This window comes from Poecilia mexicana, unplaced genomic scaffold (assembly GCF_051168715.1).
Source record: "Poecilia mexicana isolate PSO_F unplaced genomic scaffold, ASM5116871v1 scaffold_3, whole genome shotgun sequence".
Lineage (NCBI taxonomy): Eukaryota > Metazoa > Chordata > Actinopteri > Cyprinodontiformes > Poeciliidae > Poecilia > Poecilia mexicana.
The window spans coordinates 10,792,547-10,811,437 of record NW_028263372.1 but is presented as its reverse complement, the minus strand read 5'-3'; the positions used below and the strand labels follow the sequence as shown (position 1 = coordinate 10,811,437).

The 18,891-nt window shown below is 40.0% G+C and overlaps 1 protein-coding gene across 1 annotated transcript in view; it reads left to right on the top strand.

Annotated features, from left to right (window-relative positions):
• igdcc4 (immunoglobulin superfamily, DCC subclass, member 4) overlaps window positions 1–13,905 on the top strand; it is a 58,400-nt gene extending 44,495 nt beyond the window's left edge. Inside the window, 9 exon segments of the mRNA XM_088004149.1 lie at window positions 90–273; window positions 788–915; window positions 1,690–1,860; window positions 1,965–2,099; window positions 3,055–3,157; window positions 4,414–4,615; window positions 4,617–4,646; window positions 4,800–4,928; window positions 6,452–13,905. Of these exon segments, the coding sequence (XP_087860275.1) occupies window positions 90–273; window positions 788–915; window positions 1,690–1,860; window positions 1,965–2,099; window positions 3,055–3,157; window positions 4,414–4,615; window positions 4,617–4,646; window positions 4,800–4,928; window positions 6,452–6,982 (1,613 nt within the window). The 3' untranslated portion in view covers window positions 6,983–13,905.
• Window positions 13,906–18,891: the final 4,986 nt, after the last annotated feature.

The window sequence follows — 18,891 nt, the reverse complement described above, 5'->3', positions numbered from 1 at the left end:
CCCAACGTGACGTCTCCATGTCGATGGCGCCAGAATAACATTTGCACTTTCTGGCGTTGCATGGAGTTGATCGCATGCTTGTGTTGCAGCTTCTGGGCCGTCCTCGTCCCCTCCGCTGCCGCCCAGCAGCGTCCAAGCTACGGCCAACAGCTCCACCTCCGTCTGGCTCCGCTGGGAGAAACCTCGGTTCATCAACGTGCGCATCATCAACTACACAGTGCGCTGCAGCCCGGCAGGAACCACCAACGCCTCTCTGGTCTCTTATTACACCAGGTGGGAAGATCGGGATGAGTGTCTGAGACAGTTTTCAATATTGTTAAAATAAAGGTTACAATTTTTATATGTCCAAATGTGTTTGAAAAAGCAGTTATTCCACTGGGCAGCATGGTTTTAGTGAGGCCAGAGTTTGCTTTTTTTGGTCTGCATCAGACTTTGAGTGTGCATTCACACCTCCCCAAACAAACCAGAGTTTTTAGACAAATAAATTAGAGTTTTGGTTAAAGCGAACTTCACGGGGCTGGCAGAAATGCATCCTTTGGGTTCTAAGGATCATCTGAACTCATTCTAAACAACATTTTCCACTAAATGTCACTCAGCTCTATCTTAGATGTCCATAAATCATGTAGACATTGCTCAGACTTATTTTTGGCCAAATAAAATGCGCCATAGGAATCCCAACAACAAATATAGAATAGAATTCATTTAAGGTTTTGTGTGAGGAGAGAAAACATGAAAGCTGTGCAAAGCACATGGTACGGTCGTTGACTGACTGGTTGATGTTCTGCAGTTCTTCTTTGGAGATCCTGCTCAGGGGACTGAGGCCTTTTACCCACTATGAACTGGCAGTGCGGTCTAATGGAGTGAACATTGCAGGACCCTTCAGCGGCACCGTGGTGGAGGCCACCCTGCCTGACCGTGAGTATCCTCAGAGCAGAACAAATACGACAAGTATGAACTGTTTTGCATCCACTTGGTGGAAAAATAATTTTTTTAAAAAAGTCTCAGCTCTTTATTTTAATTTTTTTTTCTTTTGGCTCTCTTTGACGCCAACACTCATCCACAGCTTCCTTTGAGTGAGTTGATTAAAGAAATTTAGTTGATAATGTTTCTTGCTGAGAAGCAGCAAGTGGCAGTCGGTGAGTGTTTTTTTCTTTTTTTCTTTTTTTTTTTAAGTTCATCTTTTTTTCTGTTCCAGTGAAAGAAAAGTTCACCTTGCTCTTTCTTTTTGGAGGCCTGAATAATCTGCACTGTGTGTACCTCTGGCAGTTTGATGGATCATGTTATATGTGGAAGTAATTACGTGCAGATAGCAAACCAATAAATGAACTGATCAGATGGAGATTCGCGTTTGGCAGCAGTTGCTAATAACTGGCTGACTAATTAAGCGCTCAGGCGTGGAAATGGCCAATGGCCCCTGTTTGCTGAATTTGAATGAGGGGTGGGGTTATGTCGTCATAGCGCCGGCTAACCTCTTCACATTCTCCTCCAACGTGCGTCATCGCCTAAGCCTCTCCCCCCTATTGCCCTCATAGTATATCCTCTCTTGTACCCAGGTGGCAGGGACATGAGGACACATATGGCTGTCGCACGGCGAGTCAAATCCCTCACCAAGACAATAAACACCCCCCAGCTGTGTGAGGCCTCGTTTCTGGGCTCTGATGACTTACCTGATCCTCCTGTCTCCCTCAGGGCCGTCCACACCACCTGAGGAGCTGCAGCTGAGAGCTCTGAACTCTTCGTCTGTGCTGGTGAGCTGGCGCCCTCCGCTGGAACCAAATGGCATCATCGTCAGCTACAGGATCTTGTACACCGTCAACCTGAGCGAGCCTGAAGACGAGTGGAGGAATCTCTCTGAGGATGGTATGTTCTCTAGTAACGATTGCGCGTTGAAACATGTTCCTAGTCGAGATACTGGACGCAGCTCTTTGTGTCACAGCTGGTGTCGCTCGTGTTCTCTTTCTCAGGGGGCATCTTTAGTGTGGAGGTCCGCGGTTTGTCAGGGGGAACTCGGTACTTCTTTAAAGTGGGAGCTTCCACAAAAGTGGGATCAGGGCCTTTTTCACCCGTTGTGGATGTTCAGACTCCGCTGCCCACGTACGGTATGAATACTGCTTCTCTGCTTCAGCTAAATGCCCCACAGTCCTGCCCTGCATCACTGTCACTGCCACATGACCAACCTCCTCCACTCCCCTTCCTGAAACACAAACGGCAACAAACGGAGATGAACATTGAAGTCGGCCCAGTTCCAGTTATCGATAACGATACAAATGTTAATGCAGACACATCATGAGTCCTTAGTCAAAAGTACAAACTCAAAACTGAGTGAGAGTTTGGGGCAAGACTTGAAGTTTAATGTTCAGAGGTGTTTTCCATCCAATATGTCTGAGCTTGAACTGGTACATTATAATATTCTGTCCTAGAAACTCTCTCCTGCAAATGTTCTATTATTTGTGAAACAATTGAGAATCGTGCACTTCTTTGTGCTTCGCTCCATCACATAAAACATCAATGAGAACGTTTGAATACTTTATGCAAGCATTGAACCAGGACCATATAAACTGTCTAACAAACAAAATGATCTTTCACTTTTCCTTACCTTTTACTTTGAAACTTTTCGAGTGAACAGAGTAACACGTTATCTTGTTTGCGTGTGCCACTGTGAATGGAACTGGAGACGGGTGGGTGGCTGAGTTTTCCTGCCATCTGTTTTTGTCCTCTTCTGCTAATCCACACTGCCAATACCCAGCATGAATGAACATGAACGAAGGTCTGCTCTCCACGAGTCGAATACAGCCAAATGTCTTGACGAAGCATTGACGTTACCTTAGGTGAAAAATAAGTCCATCCTGTCTCAACTGTGCTGATTTCAAGTTAGCCCTCATTCCAGCCACTGCAGTGTTCCCTAAAGCTAAAATAAATAATGTTTCTAGTGATTTATAAGTCAAATATGAAACTCGGTGGCAGGATGAAATATTTTTTTTTACCCATCTTCTATTGTGAAATTTGTATGTTTATCCTAATCTTAATTTTTTTCTGCTTTGCCTGTTTTGCCAGAGCTGGACATTCATGCAGTCACAGGCATCATAGTCGGTGTTTGCTTGGGACTTATTTGCATCCTCCTCTGTATGTGTTTCAGCTTTCGAAACAGCAAACCCAGGTCAGTGTTTACGCTCTACGCATGTTTTCTATTTTAGTTACAATCCCTAAGAACAGCCTGAAGGTGGATCTTGATCAATTTTAGCCCAACTAAAAGGGTATTTCGGTGATCCAGTTAAAAATAAGGGAAACTCCTGTATTTGACAGCTCTTTAGAAAGATATGCTAGAAGCGTTTATTTCTGTTAGCTTCGATAACTTTGGGTTTTAGTAGATGAAATCATAAAAGTCAGTTTCTTCAGAGATTTTAATATTGCATAAGACAGTTATAAAAGCGTTGCTCGGGAGGTCAAGCAGCTCTGCTCTTCCTCCTGAATCTGTGATTTTTAACGTAGAAAAAAGTTGTGTGAGAGGCTCTTGGTTGGAACATCAACTCGGCTCAGACAGCGGATTCTTCTTCTTCCACTTACAGTCCTGTCAGTTTCTCCATTATGTAGATTTGTTCGTTAATTCCAGCCCATCAGTTTAGAGTCTCTGCTTCTCCCTGTTTCTTTGTTATTGTAAGTCTTCATTAGAATTTCAACTAAATATGTATCATTCCTTCAATAAAGAAACATTCAAAAGCAAATTATATGCAAGAGGTTTTTGGTTTTTTGTCCAATTTTTTTTAGTTTTTTTTTTACATTTTATTAAAACAGTTTTATCTTTGAACATGTCTTGGATATATGATCATGGGCATTATCAATCATTTTACATGTTGATCAACATAGAAGGCTCCTGTTGAAAAATGTACTCTTAATTTAGCGGAGTGAGTTTTCCATAAGAATTCCCTCCACTTTGATATTTTTTCACATACATTGCTGTGCCCCTGTTTATTATTTCAGTATTTATTTCTCTCTCCATCTTTTCTTTTACGTCGTCACTTGAGTGAGTGTTAGTCTTTGTTAATTCCTGGTAATTGTCATTGGATTGTTGTTGCACAGTTAACTAAAACATCATGAGATTCTCCTTAGTCCAGTGCTTTTATGAATTCTTTATTGTAATAATCTCTTGCTTATAGATATCCAAATAATTCACGATTATTCAAGTAGTTGTCTCTAATTTCCTGGAAACCTTTTAATCTTCCTCTGTTCTCTAAAGCCCTCCCTGTTGCGATTCCTCCAATGTGTGAATCAGGAGTTAAAATGTGCTGTCATATGATATCCTCTTTAACGTTTGTAAATCTCTTGTTGTCTTTGTATTTTTTTTTTTGGCCATCCTGTACCTGCCTCCAAAGTGTTGGTCTCTTTGTCTAACGGTCAGATTCCAACCCCTCACAGAGAGCCGTCTGGAGGCCTGAGCTCCACCGCCGTGACTCCTCAGTGCAGGAATGGCGGCTGCCCTGCTCCAGCCAGTGGGCCCGAGTGCAGCGATAGCCACGAACTGGAGACGCTGATGCCTTCAGGCACCCAGGAGTCGGGTCAGCAGCCGACAAAAGACCCAGAGGAACAGAGTCTGATGGCAAGTTCTAATCCGGGGGGAAGGGGACGATGCTCCTGCACCTGAACCGAAGGTCAAAACCTTCAAGGGGAGGCGGGGGAGGGGGAGGGGGGGAAAGCCTGTAGTTCTTTACGTAGTTTTTCTTTTTTTTTTCTTTTTTTTTTTTATGTGTCGATAAAGTGACTATTCTCACTTTGAAGCCTCTGATATGCTGTTTCTCTCGCAGATTGCTTGGAATGGCTCTGTGAGTCATAACTGGGTCAACAGGATCACACGATACAGAGACACCATAACAGACGAGTCTCCAGCGCTGATTAATGGAGCGCTAAGCATGTTCATTACTGCGACCGGCATGGTAACGCAACCAGTGATGCACACTGACTTTTATGTTTCAATTATGAGCCTCTTCCTTTTTGTTAAAGCGTGTCAACATGTCAGTTTTCCTCTTTTCAAGAAAGAGTTTGTCTGGGATTGAACATGGAAACATATTTTTGCAGCTTCAAAGCAGACAAAAAATAATGTTTTATTGTCAGCAGATTCTTTATGATGATAATAATTTAATTTTTTTCTTATTTTTTCTTTCTCCTTTAATATTTTTGTCCTTTCTTAGTGAGGTCACACGTGTTTTATTACTGGCCATCACAGCAGTAATCTATTTTTTTCAATTTATTCATGTGGGGTTTTTTTTCTTCATACTAATTGCTTTTTAGTTCTCACACTCACAATTCAGCAGTGAAGAAAAGCACCTGTTTATTTTTCTTCTCTTGGCATCAGATTTGTATATACATTTGCAGCCAGCAATCCACTTAATTAACATTTTAATCCATTCAGATGTCTGACATTAACGAGGTGGTAATAAACATGCGCAAGATGTCATTTTATACGGCTGAAAAGGTTGAGGACAAGGTTGGTACCGTAGAAAGAAATGAAAAAAAAATATGTATAATTATGTTCATGTCAAGGGGCAAATCCAACTATTACTGGTAATTATTTTGACCTTAATTGCTTCTTTTCCTTTAATAAAGCACGTTGAAGCTAATTTATAGTCGCCCCGGTTAAGATGTTAGGGGTTTTGTGACACCTTCACAATGCAGTCTTGAAGCACTTTTGGAATTCCAGCATTTGGTTGAAGTCCAAATACATGTCAAACTGTGAATTTTGCGTACTTTTATACCTCTAACTCCATTTGTGCAACATTTTGGGTCAAGTGTATTGGAGTATTCCCATATGAATCGCTTTTTAAAGCTAGAGGCATAATCCAACGATCTACAGTTTCTTGTTGAGTCTAATGCTAGTGATAAACGGTTTGATCTGAATCCATATCAACTTTTGGTAGGATGTGTTTAAACGGAGGTATTAGGAAAATTAGCATTTTGGACGTTTCTGTACTTTCATTTGGGTTTCTACTGCTTCCAAACCCAAGCACTTAAAAAGAAATAAACACCCAGCAAAGCTCAGTCCGTTACTAAGCAACCCAAGTGGAGCTCCAGCACGTTTGGCTAGCTGGTTTTACTGCTGTATACGCTATACAATGGCCGCTGGAAAATATAAGCATTTTGCTATTGACTTAACGTTCAGAAACCACTGGCTGCATTCTTGTTGGCTGTGCAGGAGGCACTACTTTTGCTTTTCAAAGATATAAGGTTGTATAATTGCATATCTGCGTGCAGGCTTTTTCACGTTTGAGTGTTAACGTTTGAGTTTACACTCAAACGTTAACGTTTTTTATGCAAGAAAATGCAATGAGCAATGTTTTGTTTAAGCTAAATGGACCTATCCTAACTTGTTCAAGGAACGCAATAGGTCACCTTTACAAACGGTTAAAGAGAATCGCCAGCTGAAAGTCCTAAAAATAACAGCAGCCTCATTGTGTTGCAGGAAACGGATGATCATCTCTCCACGTCTCTGTGCAGTAACCAGGTGGAGGCAGAAGTCATTGTGCACTCTGAGTTGTCAGACCCCAGTGGGAGGGAGAAGGAGGAGGGCAGCGAGCGGGATTCTAACACCACCCGGGGGCCGTCGTTATCAGAGGACCTGTATTCCCCTCTGAGTCGGCCGAGTTCGCCGAAAGAAGAGGCGGAGCACCTCCAAAACCTTTCGGCAGCTGAAAGTCCCCCGAGTCTTCCCTCAAGAACATTGACGGCTCGTCACAGTGAGGAGGCAGAAGGCGCCAAGCGACAGCAGAATGGCGACAGGGAGCCTCAGCCGGACACACGCCTCACCAATGGCTTCCACTCTCCTAAGACTCCGAGGCCGATGCTGAAACCTGAGCATCTGGAAATGGAGGACTCCAGACACTGCCCGTCCGCTGCAGGGAAGGCTATCTCTGCCGGACTACCTTCTGCACCCTTCGTCAGCCCCGGCTTTGTGCACTCTACCTCAGCTGCTCACATATATCTGTGCCCTTAACTTTCATCCACACAGGGACATTTCAGACTGTTTTTTTTTTTTCTTTTTCCAGGAAGAATCCATGAAAAAAATATTTTTATGCACATTATCACTGGAATTCTTTCTCTTCCTTGCATAGTTTTATAGGTACTTTGAATCCATCATTTCACATATGTGTATACATAAGAAGTGTTTTCTTTCTTTTTTTGTAGAGGTCCAGAACTGTTTCAGGTTCTACATCCTTGTGGATTCTTTCCAGATCACAAAAAGAAGATGAGAAAGTTTGAATACAAGTAGAGCAGAAGCTGAGTGAAGTCGCCCCCCCACCCCAACTTCTTCAAATCAGACAAAATTGGTGTCAATCAACTCGACTACATTTGTGCTGGTTTGTGCAGCTAAAGTTTTTGTTTATGTTGCTTTGGCTTTGAAGATATTAATGAAAGTTTAAAGGTCAAAAGGTCAACCAGCTCCTCTTCTCCCCTACTTTTACTAAATCAAAATAAAATTAAACTTTCATTAATATCTTCAAAGCCAAAGCAGCACAAACAAAAGTCTTTGCAAACCAGCACAAATGTAGTCGAGTTGATTGACACAGTTTGAAGAAAGGGGAGGTGCAGGCGCTAGTTGACCTTTCGTGACCCCTGGAAACATTTCTTAATATCTTTAAAATGATATCGGCACAAATGAAAATTTTTGCTGCACAAACGTTTGAGGTGGGGGTCAACTTCACTCAGGTCAGAACAGAAGGGAGTGAATTATAGATGGCACTTCCTGTTAGTGGCGTTCCACTCGGGGAGGACATTACAACAGGAAGTGATGTAGTAATTGGACGGGGTTTCATCAGCTGTGTCAGGGTGTGTTGCTTCATTGATATCCCCGCAATGTGTCGTTGAGAAATGAGCCTTAAAGAGTATTCACTACTATGTCAGAGTGCAGAACACCCACATCCTGTAGACTCAGGGTCCAAACACTCACACAGGGATTCTAGCTAGCGCCGGTCCTGCGTACCGTATACAAACATTTCCTGAGTGGAGGGTACCGGGGGGGAGGTTCTCAGGTGCCTGAATATTCTAGGTGCATTTATAACCTGTGTATATTTTCTATTCGGTGCAAGTACAAACCATGTCAGAGTGAAGTGAACAAGGTTCGGTAGATGTGGAGCCACATGTCCATTTGGGAGAGTGGGGGGAACTATGGTTTTTTTACTAGTTATCAGAGGGGCTATCTTGTGTTAACATCAGAGTACCTCAATGTTGACATCGGTTGCATTTAAGCTGGAGGGAAAACAAAGGGGAGATTTCACAGCAATCCATCTGCAGACCACCCTCCTGATTTAGCTCGGCAGGGATGCACCTCTGTCCATACTGATGTCAGAACGCTGTTACACAAAAAGTAAAACTCTTCCAACGAGGCTGGTTGGTGGCTTAAAAAGTGTTTGCCCCTTTACAGATTTTTTTTTGTTTGTTTTGCTTTTGTTTTTTTGTCATATTTAAATGTTTCAGATGACCAAACCAAATTTAATGTAGTGTGTTCACTACGAAATCGTAGTGAATACAAAAGGCTTTTTTTTTTTTAAATTAAAATTTAGTGAAAGTCAATTTAGCTCTTTTGGAGGGTTTTCGAACATGAACGACATGTTTAAGGTCACACAGCAGAATCTGTGAATACGACACGTGTGATGTTACTTAAACCAAATGCTGTTTTAGTTTTATGTCAGACATACTAGGAAGCTCATCCTCCAGAACTGTCCAGAGTTTTTCCATCTGTTCCAAAATGTTTTTTTTTTCTTTCCTGAGAATGGGGTTGTAAGTTTGAATTCCTTTTGATCAGCATATGATATGAAACTCTTACATGAATTCAAATTTCACCTGGTTTTTCTTATTGTTGGAAGACAAAGATCCACCTTAACTCCTACGGAGGTTTGCCACCGTTTCATGTTTTGTCCATTTTGTGGATAATGGCTCTGACTAGGGAACAAAAGCCTCAGAAATGGCCTTGTAACTCCAGCCAGACTGATGGTTGTCAGTAACTTTGCAATCTGCTCTTGAATTTATTCAGGCAGTATTTGTTTTTAAAACCATTTATCCTACTTCACGTTGTGGGACAGGTTCTGTTTGACTGATCTTTTGGTTCTTCTAGCTGTAATTTGGCCTGTTAAAGGCCAGACAATACATAATAACAATAACAATAATAGTTCAAACTTAGGTAGTGCTTTTTAGGAAACTCAGAGACACTTAACTCATGACTTTACAAGGGGGGCGGGTTGTATTGGATAACTGTCCCCCTCTGAATAAAAGGATTTGTCATTTGACAACTCCTCTTTAGATTATGTGCAGTTGATTTGGTAATCTGAAACATGCAAGATTGACAAAAAGGTAAGAAAAAAAAAAGACATCTATAAGGGAGCAAATATTTTTTTAGAGCAAAATCTTTGGAAAAATGACCCCAGTTTTTGTATTTATGCTCATGTGATTTTGAATAAAAAGATGTTGAAAATATTTCTTGTATTTTCGGTCCGATTCATTTTGATGTCATTATTGGTCGGAGCAGTGTTCACAAGGACTGGTGCATCCCTCTTTTCTTTTCTTTTTTTTGTCTCAACGTCACTACCTCATTTCTTTTCTCAAGGGTTGTTCTGCTTGTTTTACCCTTAACTGGCGCCTTTGTACGACAATTTTTCTAAACTCGTCTGACTCAGTGCAAACAGAAAGCATCGGACGGCGACTCTGCGGTCGTGCTTTTATATCGAAACAAGGAATGTATGTCCTTTAGCCATTTGTGGATTTTGTCTCTCTGTGTAAAAGTTCCCTGTTGCATTTTCTGTGCTCAACCAAAAGCCTTCGTGCTCGGTGGATACTTCGTCAAACCTGAATGTTTGCTTCAGACGTTTTTGTGGATGTGGGCATGAGATGTTTGTGAGTTTTTGACAGTTCTGCAGCTCAACACGTCAATAGCTGCAGCTGGTGTCATTGTTTTCTGCCTTCTGTATCACAGCTTTCAGCTGCTTCCATTCTGCCCTTTATTATAAATAGACTTTCTGAAGGCTAGAAGTTCTATGATTTGATTTGAGAGATTTTTTTTTAAATTTTTTTTACTTGTGATGGAAAGAAGGTGGAAACTTTGGTTTGTACAACTGTAAATAGATATTACAACTTACTTATAAGACCTGTAATTCTTATACAAAAAGGATACAATAAGTTTGTATCCTTTTTTTTTGGTAACACAAGTTGCTTAGTAACAAGTATGACCTTCTAAATTAAAACTTGGAAATCTGTAACAGTCCACACAGGTCCTTACAAAAATATTATTCCGTCTTTTCACTTTTTGACACTTTACAGCCACACACACTTCAGTGTGTTGACCTTGGAAAAATGAACAGCCAACACTAGTGTAATTACATAAATTAAGTGGAAAGACAAATGATTAAAAAGGGGGTCTTTTTACCAACAAAATGTGAAAAAAGGGCATGTGGTCGTATTCAGTACCCTTTAATCTGATGCCACAAAATAAAGTATACTTGTGGCGTTCCACCAGGATGAGTACTGGAACCACATCTTGTCGTTTTGCACATAATTGATTTTCACAGATTATATGACATCCTGATAAAATATAGCCACTGATTTCCTTCAGAAGTTAACAAATTAGTGAATTGTCCATGTGTGAACTTTAATTTTGTATAAATCCAGTTGGTCGGTGAAGAAAATGACTCAAGGTCAGAGAGAAAATTGTGGAGAAGTTTAGGTTCGCCGTTTTTAGTCATCGAACTTTAAAAAAAACAACAAAAAAAACAAATTGAAATTTGTAGTGTGCCAATTTGTGCTGCTGTGTCACGTAAAATCCCAATTAAATACGGTGAAGTTTGTGGCTGTAACGTGGCAGAATGTGAGAAAGTTCAAGTTATTGCTTGTCTTCTTTCCAATGGTTTTCTAATTAAGCCAGACCCAAGCTTCCCTTTCTTTCCTTTCTCTGTTTCTGCGCGTTTCTGTGCAGCTGCGACAGTCTAACAAGCTCAACCCAAGTTATTACATGTTCCAGAAGCACCTCAGCGTGTTTCCATCAGCAAAACACTGTTTCCTCTAACACCTAACCTTTGTCATCTCAGATACAGCATTAGTACATTTTGAAGAAGTCTATTCTTTTATTTCTTGCTTTCCAATGTATATTTGTGATTGTGTTTTATTTTCTCTGTAGTTAATTTATCGACAGAAATGAATGTTCTCGAGTGATTAATTGCAACGTGCAGGAGTGAGGGGATCGTTCATATATATATATATAAAAAAATATGAACTCACGGAAATACTGCTGCAATTGAACAAATTGAAGTGCCAAGCCAGTTTCATTTGCAGCCGATCTTTGATGTCACGGCATATTTGCTTCACTGGCTAACTAAAAAGTCAGTTGTGAACAAATTGACAGGAGGCGGGCGGGGCGGGGGGTTGTAGCGTGTTGCCAGCAATACCCCTCATGTTATGATGATGTGCTCTGTCTGAAAGCGAAGGCAAACCAGTGGAGCCGTGCTTGAGTCGTATCGCCCCTGGAGATTTCTGAATCCTGTAAAATCATCCTAAAAAGACTGAATATCTCAAAACCATTCCAGCATTACTCTCAGCCGTGATTCGTCATGGTAAATTAGCAAAGGTGCTAAAAGTTCCTATTTTATGTTGTTGAAGGAACATGAATTCACTCCCCTTCTTCCCTCAGTGTATTTTGAGCAAGTTTAGTCCCTGTACTCGGGACTTTGACTAAATGCTTTACATAGAGAACTTGTTGAGCATGTTCTCCCCGACTCAGAGATTTTCAGTCTGTTTCTTGACTTACAACAGCCTTTATTATAAGAGGTAAATATTCCAAACTGCTCCTCCAGTTGCTTTTGTGTACGTTTCTTTCCCATCAACAAATGTAAACTGGCAATAAAAAAAAATAAATAAAAAAAAACCTAGCTTGGTTACAAAGAATAGGTTTCCATGGCAGAATTTCACAAAATGCTTTTTTAATAGTGACACTGAAGACAAAACTATGATTTTTGAGTTAATGAGTTCAGCAGAAGAGGTAGAAAGTATTGAACGGATCAGGTGGAAATTGTAAAAATGTGACTTTTTTTTTTTTTTTAATCATTGATCTGGTTGTAATGAACCCCAAACTATGATGTATCCAGCTGTGAACAGCAAATATGAATTCTTAACTTTAACTTCCAGGAACCTGTTAATATTTCCTTTTCTGTGTTGCCCTCTGACTTGCCTCTTGTTTTTGTATCTTTCCCTCTCATCTTCAGCTGGAATTGTGCTGGAATTGTGGCAACAGTGTAGGTTTTAATGCAGGTGCATCCGTTGCATTTCTCATAAGTCTGTTTCCCTGGTGATCGGTTTCAGCTAAATTTGACCGAATTTTACTGAAATCCAAGCAGCACAGCGACCATGCAGAAAATAATCAAATATCTACAGATATGCTTAATTGCTTCATTCCTTCTATGATGTCGGTAGAAGCAGATGTGTTTGTTTTTACAAGGGTAACATTTATTATTTTTGATTGTCACTTTACAACAAAACAAAAACCACTGTTTTGTGTTCTGGCCGACAATCCAAATCTAATGTGAATTTGGCCAATTTGACAGGAAAACATCTGTCCAGCAGCTCAATTAATCATTTTAAATGTAAAAAAAAAAAGGAAAAAAAAGTTAAAATATGGGTAGATTTCTACATTTTTCAATTTTTCTGTGTTTTTGTAGTCTGACTGCAGTCATGATGACAGGGGTTCACAGAAAACCTGCTTTCAGTTTAAAGGACACCTGTTCTCCTCATGGAACAATTACATTTTTCAGAGAGAATAAAACATCATCTATCTCATTTAGCATACCCAATTTAAAAGGGATTTATTAAAATAAGATACCTCACGTTTGTTGGTTCTGATCAGCTTCTTGATGCTGCACCTTTTTTGTAACAACTGGAAAAAATTTTTTTTTGTGAACATAGATTTACCCCCAAAGAATTAGAAACGGTTTTGTCTTAACTGAGAAACGATCTTTACTCATTACAGGCACAGGGTGGCTCCTGAATGCAAGTGTGAACAAATGTAGTAGGGAGGAGGATTGGGATTAAATAATAAGTAATAGGTAATAAATTTATAGCAAAAAAACATAAGTTATCAGAAGAAAAAAAAAGTTGCTTTTTAACTACAGTAGCTAAGACTTCTGATACTCCCTCCACTTCACTTTTCATACTCCTCTGTTCAGGCTGCCGTTTCCTGACAGGGAGGTCTCAACTCAGGTCATCTTTGCATGAATTTGTAAAGGTTGGTGCCATCATTAGGAAGCATGCCACCTGCTGCTCGGTGTGGTCATTTTCAAAAGTAAATCAAACAAGTTGTATGCACAGATGATGTCTCGTTTTGTACTTCTAATCTCTCCACTCGGTTCTGCCTCTGTACTTTCTGGTGCTTCACTGTGAACAGATTTTATTATTGTTATTATTCTTTCTGCAGTAATATTTCACTCCGCTTCAGGACGGGACCGTCTCGTCTTTTCTGGTTCTTGTGTGCCGACTCTGTCCTGCTTCTCAGTGCGCTCGCTGCGTTGTAAACTCTGCTGCTCGCATCAGACGCCTCCGCCACCATGTGCTGACAGCAACCACAGACCATACTATCAAATTATAGGAGCACTCAGAAGAGTGGCCTCTTTTTAGGGGCTATAATCAACTTTAACCTGTCATATTTACATTTTAAGAAGTGCAATTTTCTTAGCCCATGAGACCATGGAGAGATTACTCACTGTAGGGGAAAAGCTACACTTAAAAAGCTTGGCTTGTTCGGAGAAATCGATCAAAGGATGTGCTTTGCTTGTGCTCTGTGGAGATATTTCCTGTGTTACCACATGTGCAAATGTAGAAAAACAAATCTCACATTGCCTGTAAACTTGTCTTATGTAAATAAACCTCGACAGTTAAAAGTCATCCGTTCGGTGTGTCTTTGCGTGCGAATGTTTCTTGAACACAAAACGTGCTTTTGTTGCTCTGACAAAAGCACGTTTATGCTTTTGTCAGTTTTCACATCCTGGGTGAAGTTTTTTTCTTGTACTTAGCTTCCAATCAAAGTAAACCTGTAAAAGAAAAGAGTTCCCACTTTCAGGCTGAACGATGGAGTTGCAGCGTTCACTCTCACGGTAAATGCATGAGCATCCATGCAGTTCTTCCTATTTAGATTTAGCTTCACACATGGAGTAAAATGAGCAAAAACGGCGCTGAATGCAAAGAAAGGCATGCCACATTTTTCTGACTTTATTTTGTCATATTAAATCCCTCTGGGGTGAAGTTTGTAATTGTAGGATTGCACAACCTCCAAATTAACTTGAAAGACGTGGGGACTTTCCAGGACTCTATAACTGGGTCAGAATTGGGCAAACATTGTACAGGAAAACTCATAAATAAATAAATGATGGTTTTGAAATGGCACATGGAAATAATTATTTAAGTTAATTAAGGAATAATATTTAAAACCCTACATCTTGTTTTAACTTGTTTCTTGTCCTAATCAAACCTGATTACACTGTTCTAAAACATCACTGTGCAAGATATAAAAATAATAATAATAATAATAATTGGATCAACTCTCTGTGGTAATATTAGAATCAATCGAATGGTTAACCAACAAAAAGTTTAAAGTAAAACAATAAATGTATCCTTTCTGGGGGTGATCTGTTTATCCTCGTGTTTAAATCAATAGAAACACATAATGTCTCATTAGTGTTTTGCTATTTATTCAATACAGTTTCTTGTTTTAAATGTCATGTAACAGACAGAAATGTCAACATATTTCATTCAGATTTTATTTCATTTTATGAGTCTGACTAACACAGAGGACTGTGTGTAGATGGGCGGTGGAAGTGACATGATTCATGGTTTTCATATTTCATTTATAGATACATATGAATCTGAAGTTAGGCCAATATTTATGTTCACTCCCCTTTAATCTAAAAGCCATGAATAAAGTGTTGTTCAGTCAATTGCCTTCAAAAATCACTTCATTAATAAATATATCCCTATCAGCTTTTTTTCTTTTAAAGAACAGGGCAAAATGTTGAAGCCAATCATTTTGTTTCTAATCTGAGCTCACATTTTTTTAAAAAAGTTTTATTTTATTCACGTTTATTGTCAGGGTTAATAAACTATGTTTTATTTTTATTCCAGTATATTTTATATGCTGTTAGCTGCAGGATTCTGTATTGTATCTAACAAAATGTTGTAAAAATAATAAAAAACAACAATGTGGTGTTTGTTACTGCAGGTACATTATCTGACCAGGAGGCGGTTTTATAATGTATAAAGGTCCCAAAAAGCAAAATAGAGTAACATTAAAACACCAAAAACACAACAAATGTCAAAATAAAGAAATTGAAATAATACAAAAATATTCTCATCAGTTCATATCAATCCTTAATCTTTTAAAATTATTCTGCAATTGTTGTTCTTGTTATGGCTCCAAACTTCATCTCATTCTCCTATAAAATTGGTGTTTTCTTTTTATGATTTTCTTTTTTTGATTATTATTTTTTCTAAATTTTTATATGTTTTATACTGTAAACAGACTTAGCTCTTCTCTACATGTAGAAAAAACAAAAAACGACTCACATTAAAATTTGACAAGACAAATACTCCTTTCCCCACCATTGAGACTTTTGAGTGATAGGGGAAAAAACTGAATTTCCTCAATTCAAGAGGCATAAATACAAAATTAATGAATTTCAGAAGCTATAATCTTTAGAGTGTACCATTCCCAATCAGTCAGGTGAAATCCAATCATACACAAAGTGTGACATCTCTGAAATGAAGTATGCATACATTTATGTCATGTTGGTAACTGACCTGTCAGCTTCCATTTGGACTCGTACTGTAGCTAGGCAACAACCACAACGCTAGCAACAGCAGAGCTTCCGGAGGTCATGGTTGTAGGTGCAATCTTTAGAGTAGCCAGCAGGGGGCAGTGTTGTCATTTCTCACTATTTTTTAGTAACGAAGCAACTTAATTTGTGCCACTCCCATGGAAGACACAAGACAGCTGTGAATTCTGGTGCCCTCAGATCCGGTCTGTATCAGCAACTGCACCTAAAAATTGTATTTATCCTCTGAAGGATCTGTCAATGACTGACAAAAAAAAAATGATGTTCAAAGAAAATGTTATCTCAAAAAGAAAAAATATATACAATTGTGTCTCTTTAATGGAGAACTGTCCAAAGAGTATACTCTTTCTACTCAACAGTGTGTGTAAAAAAAACAACAACAAAAAAACAAAACAACAACACTGACTCAGGGAGGCGATGGTCAGATAAGCCTACAAGAGTTGAGACGGGAGCAATGAGCTGACATCACATGCCACAATCCCCTTCAGAGTCAGATAAAAGCTCTAGCTGAGTGACAGAGAGATCAGTCTCACTATCTTTAGTGTTAATCACCAATCAAGGTTTCAATGCACATCCCTGGGAGGGTTGCGTCCACGTAATGCGTACAAACAATACGGGCCTGGATTTTCGTTTTCTGTTGCATTGTGCCACCCTGAAATTTTTTCTCTCCTCCAGCAACAACGCAGAGTCGTCTGGGTTCATATTTCACCTGAGAGACAGGCGAGGGGAGTGCAGGAAGTCAGGTGAGGGCTGTGCTAATGAGGGAGAGCTCGCCGCCTGTGGGGAAATAACTGAGTGAAGATGTTGAAACGGCCCATTCATTCTGCCTCCTCCTGCCTGTGCTACTACAATGGGAACCTCCCCTGGCGAAAGGCACCAGCAGAAAATGAGAGTATCTGGAGATACTCTCAGCAGTTTAAGCAAAAATAAACTGGATCTAATTGGACTGTGTTGCATTAGTAGTATTATAGGGCATTCTGTGTCTTACAAATGCATTCAAAGTCCTTGGAACTTTTCAAATGTCACGTAGGAGCCAGAAACTGTGTCTGATTTGAATTTTAGGTAATAGACAAATAAAACATTTTTGTATAAATGTGAAGCTGAAGGAGAATTTGGGAAAATTTCAGTGACGTAAACTTGTATTCATCCTGCTTTATTCTGGTACTTCAAACTCCATGTCACTGCTAAAATGCTTCAAATGAAACATGGGTGGTATAACTACAGACCTACCAAGATATGGCCATCCACCAAACTTGCTGGGTAAGAAGGGCATTAATTAACCAATTAACTAGAATTTGCTGGGCTCAGATTGGGCAGTTGGTAGCCATTTTAATCTGTAGAGACTCACACGGAGAGAGAAAACAGCAGTTAGACGGTTTATTGGACTGAGAATTTGGCGCTCGGACACCGGCGGAAGACGTGCGAGCCGAGAATCGCTGCGAGCTTGGATGATCCGCTCAGGGCGAAGCTCAGGGTAGTCTTCCCCCGGGCCCAGACACTGGTGGTGGAGCACAGCTTAGAGAGGAAGGAGCCTTGAGAGGAAGGAGCCTGCAGGGAGCCTGGAAGATGCCTGGCAGGATGAGGGTGGAGACAGGGAGGAGGTGGGTCGAAGCACGGCTCCGACGTTGATTGGCCTTTTGAAGGAGCTCTTGCAAGGTGATTAGCTGGAGCAGAGCGATGATCTGGTCCTGGTTGGCTCAGGTGTTGTAATCGATGATGCCGGAAGGCTGAAGAGAGTCTCCCAGGTTGAATTTACGCCTAGGCTTCATTAAAGACAAGTTGGGAATAAATAAGCAAAACACCGTTTAGTCTACTCAGGTTTTTGTTCACTAAGTACCACCTGGTGGTACTATATGAACAATAGTTGCAGTGAATCTGTGCCCAGGCGTTTCCAAACAGCAAACACTGCACACGTTAAAACACAAACAACTTCTCTTCGAAACACGTGAATTTATCAGCACAATACTAGTAGCTCTACATCTAGAAACTTTCAACTAAACTACCAAGTAAAACAAAAACAAAGATGGAGAATAATTAGCTAGCAAACAAAATTCTTCAACTTCTCAAAGCAGTAACATCACAGTGCATCGTGTCCAACCAGACCAGATGGGAATGAGGACAAACTACTACTGGGCAACAGCTGGATGTGGGTTTAGCGCTCTGTGTGTGAGTTTGGTGCACTGGTGGGGTAACAGGGAAGCAGCACAGTGAAGTCACGGTATTAGCTACTGAGAAAAAGGAGACCAAATGTAGCTTGTCTCTGGAATATAATGCCGCCATATTGAATGTGGAAAAGGAAACACAGACGACGTCATATATATATATATATATATATATATATATATATATATATATATATATATATATATATATATATATATATCCAAACCTGAACAAATGCAGCCAACACAATGAAGTAGGAAGAAAAAGTGAGGCACACAGATGTTTAAAAGGAGGATAATTAACAGCCATTGTTCTAGTTTTACACACAGGTATCTGGATTTTGATTTAATGTGCGATCTGCTGTTAAGCTTAATGTAGCATATACCACAGCTGTAGGTGAGCTCACAGGGGAATGGCTGACAGAGAAAAACAAGGAGCTGTCAGTAATGACTTTAGACTGTTTGCCTGGACCTCTGCTTTCCCCTGGGGTCTTCGTGTTGCTCTCCATTCACCATTGGCTAACCACAATTAGGCCCCACGGGGCGTCCAGCTTTAAAATGTACTGTACACCAATTTCCTCCACCGCAACCCGGGGCAAAACGTTATAATCTTATATAAAGTGGCAACTCCTAGAGTCTTTGGGTTTAATTGAAGCTATTTGGGTGTTCTGTTCACTAGATATAGTGGTGTAAGGCTCAAATTTGGTCCTGATTGAAGAGCAACAAGAATGCCATAAGAAGTCCCATTTACATATTTACCGTATGAGACAGCAAACATACAGATTAGACTGAAATTAAACCTTTGTTTTTGAGCCACATGATAAATCTGATGTGTCAAAAAGAAAAAAAAAATAAAGGAAACATATCACACGTTACCCCGA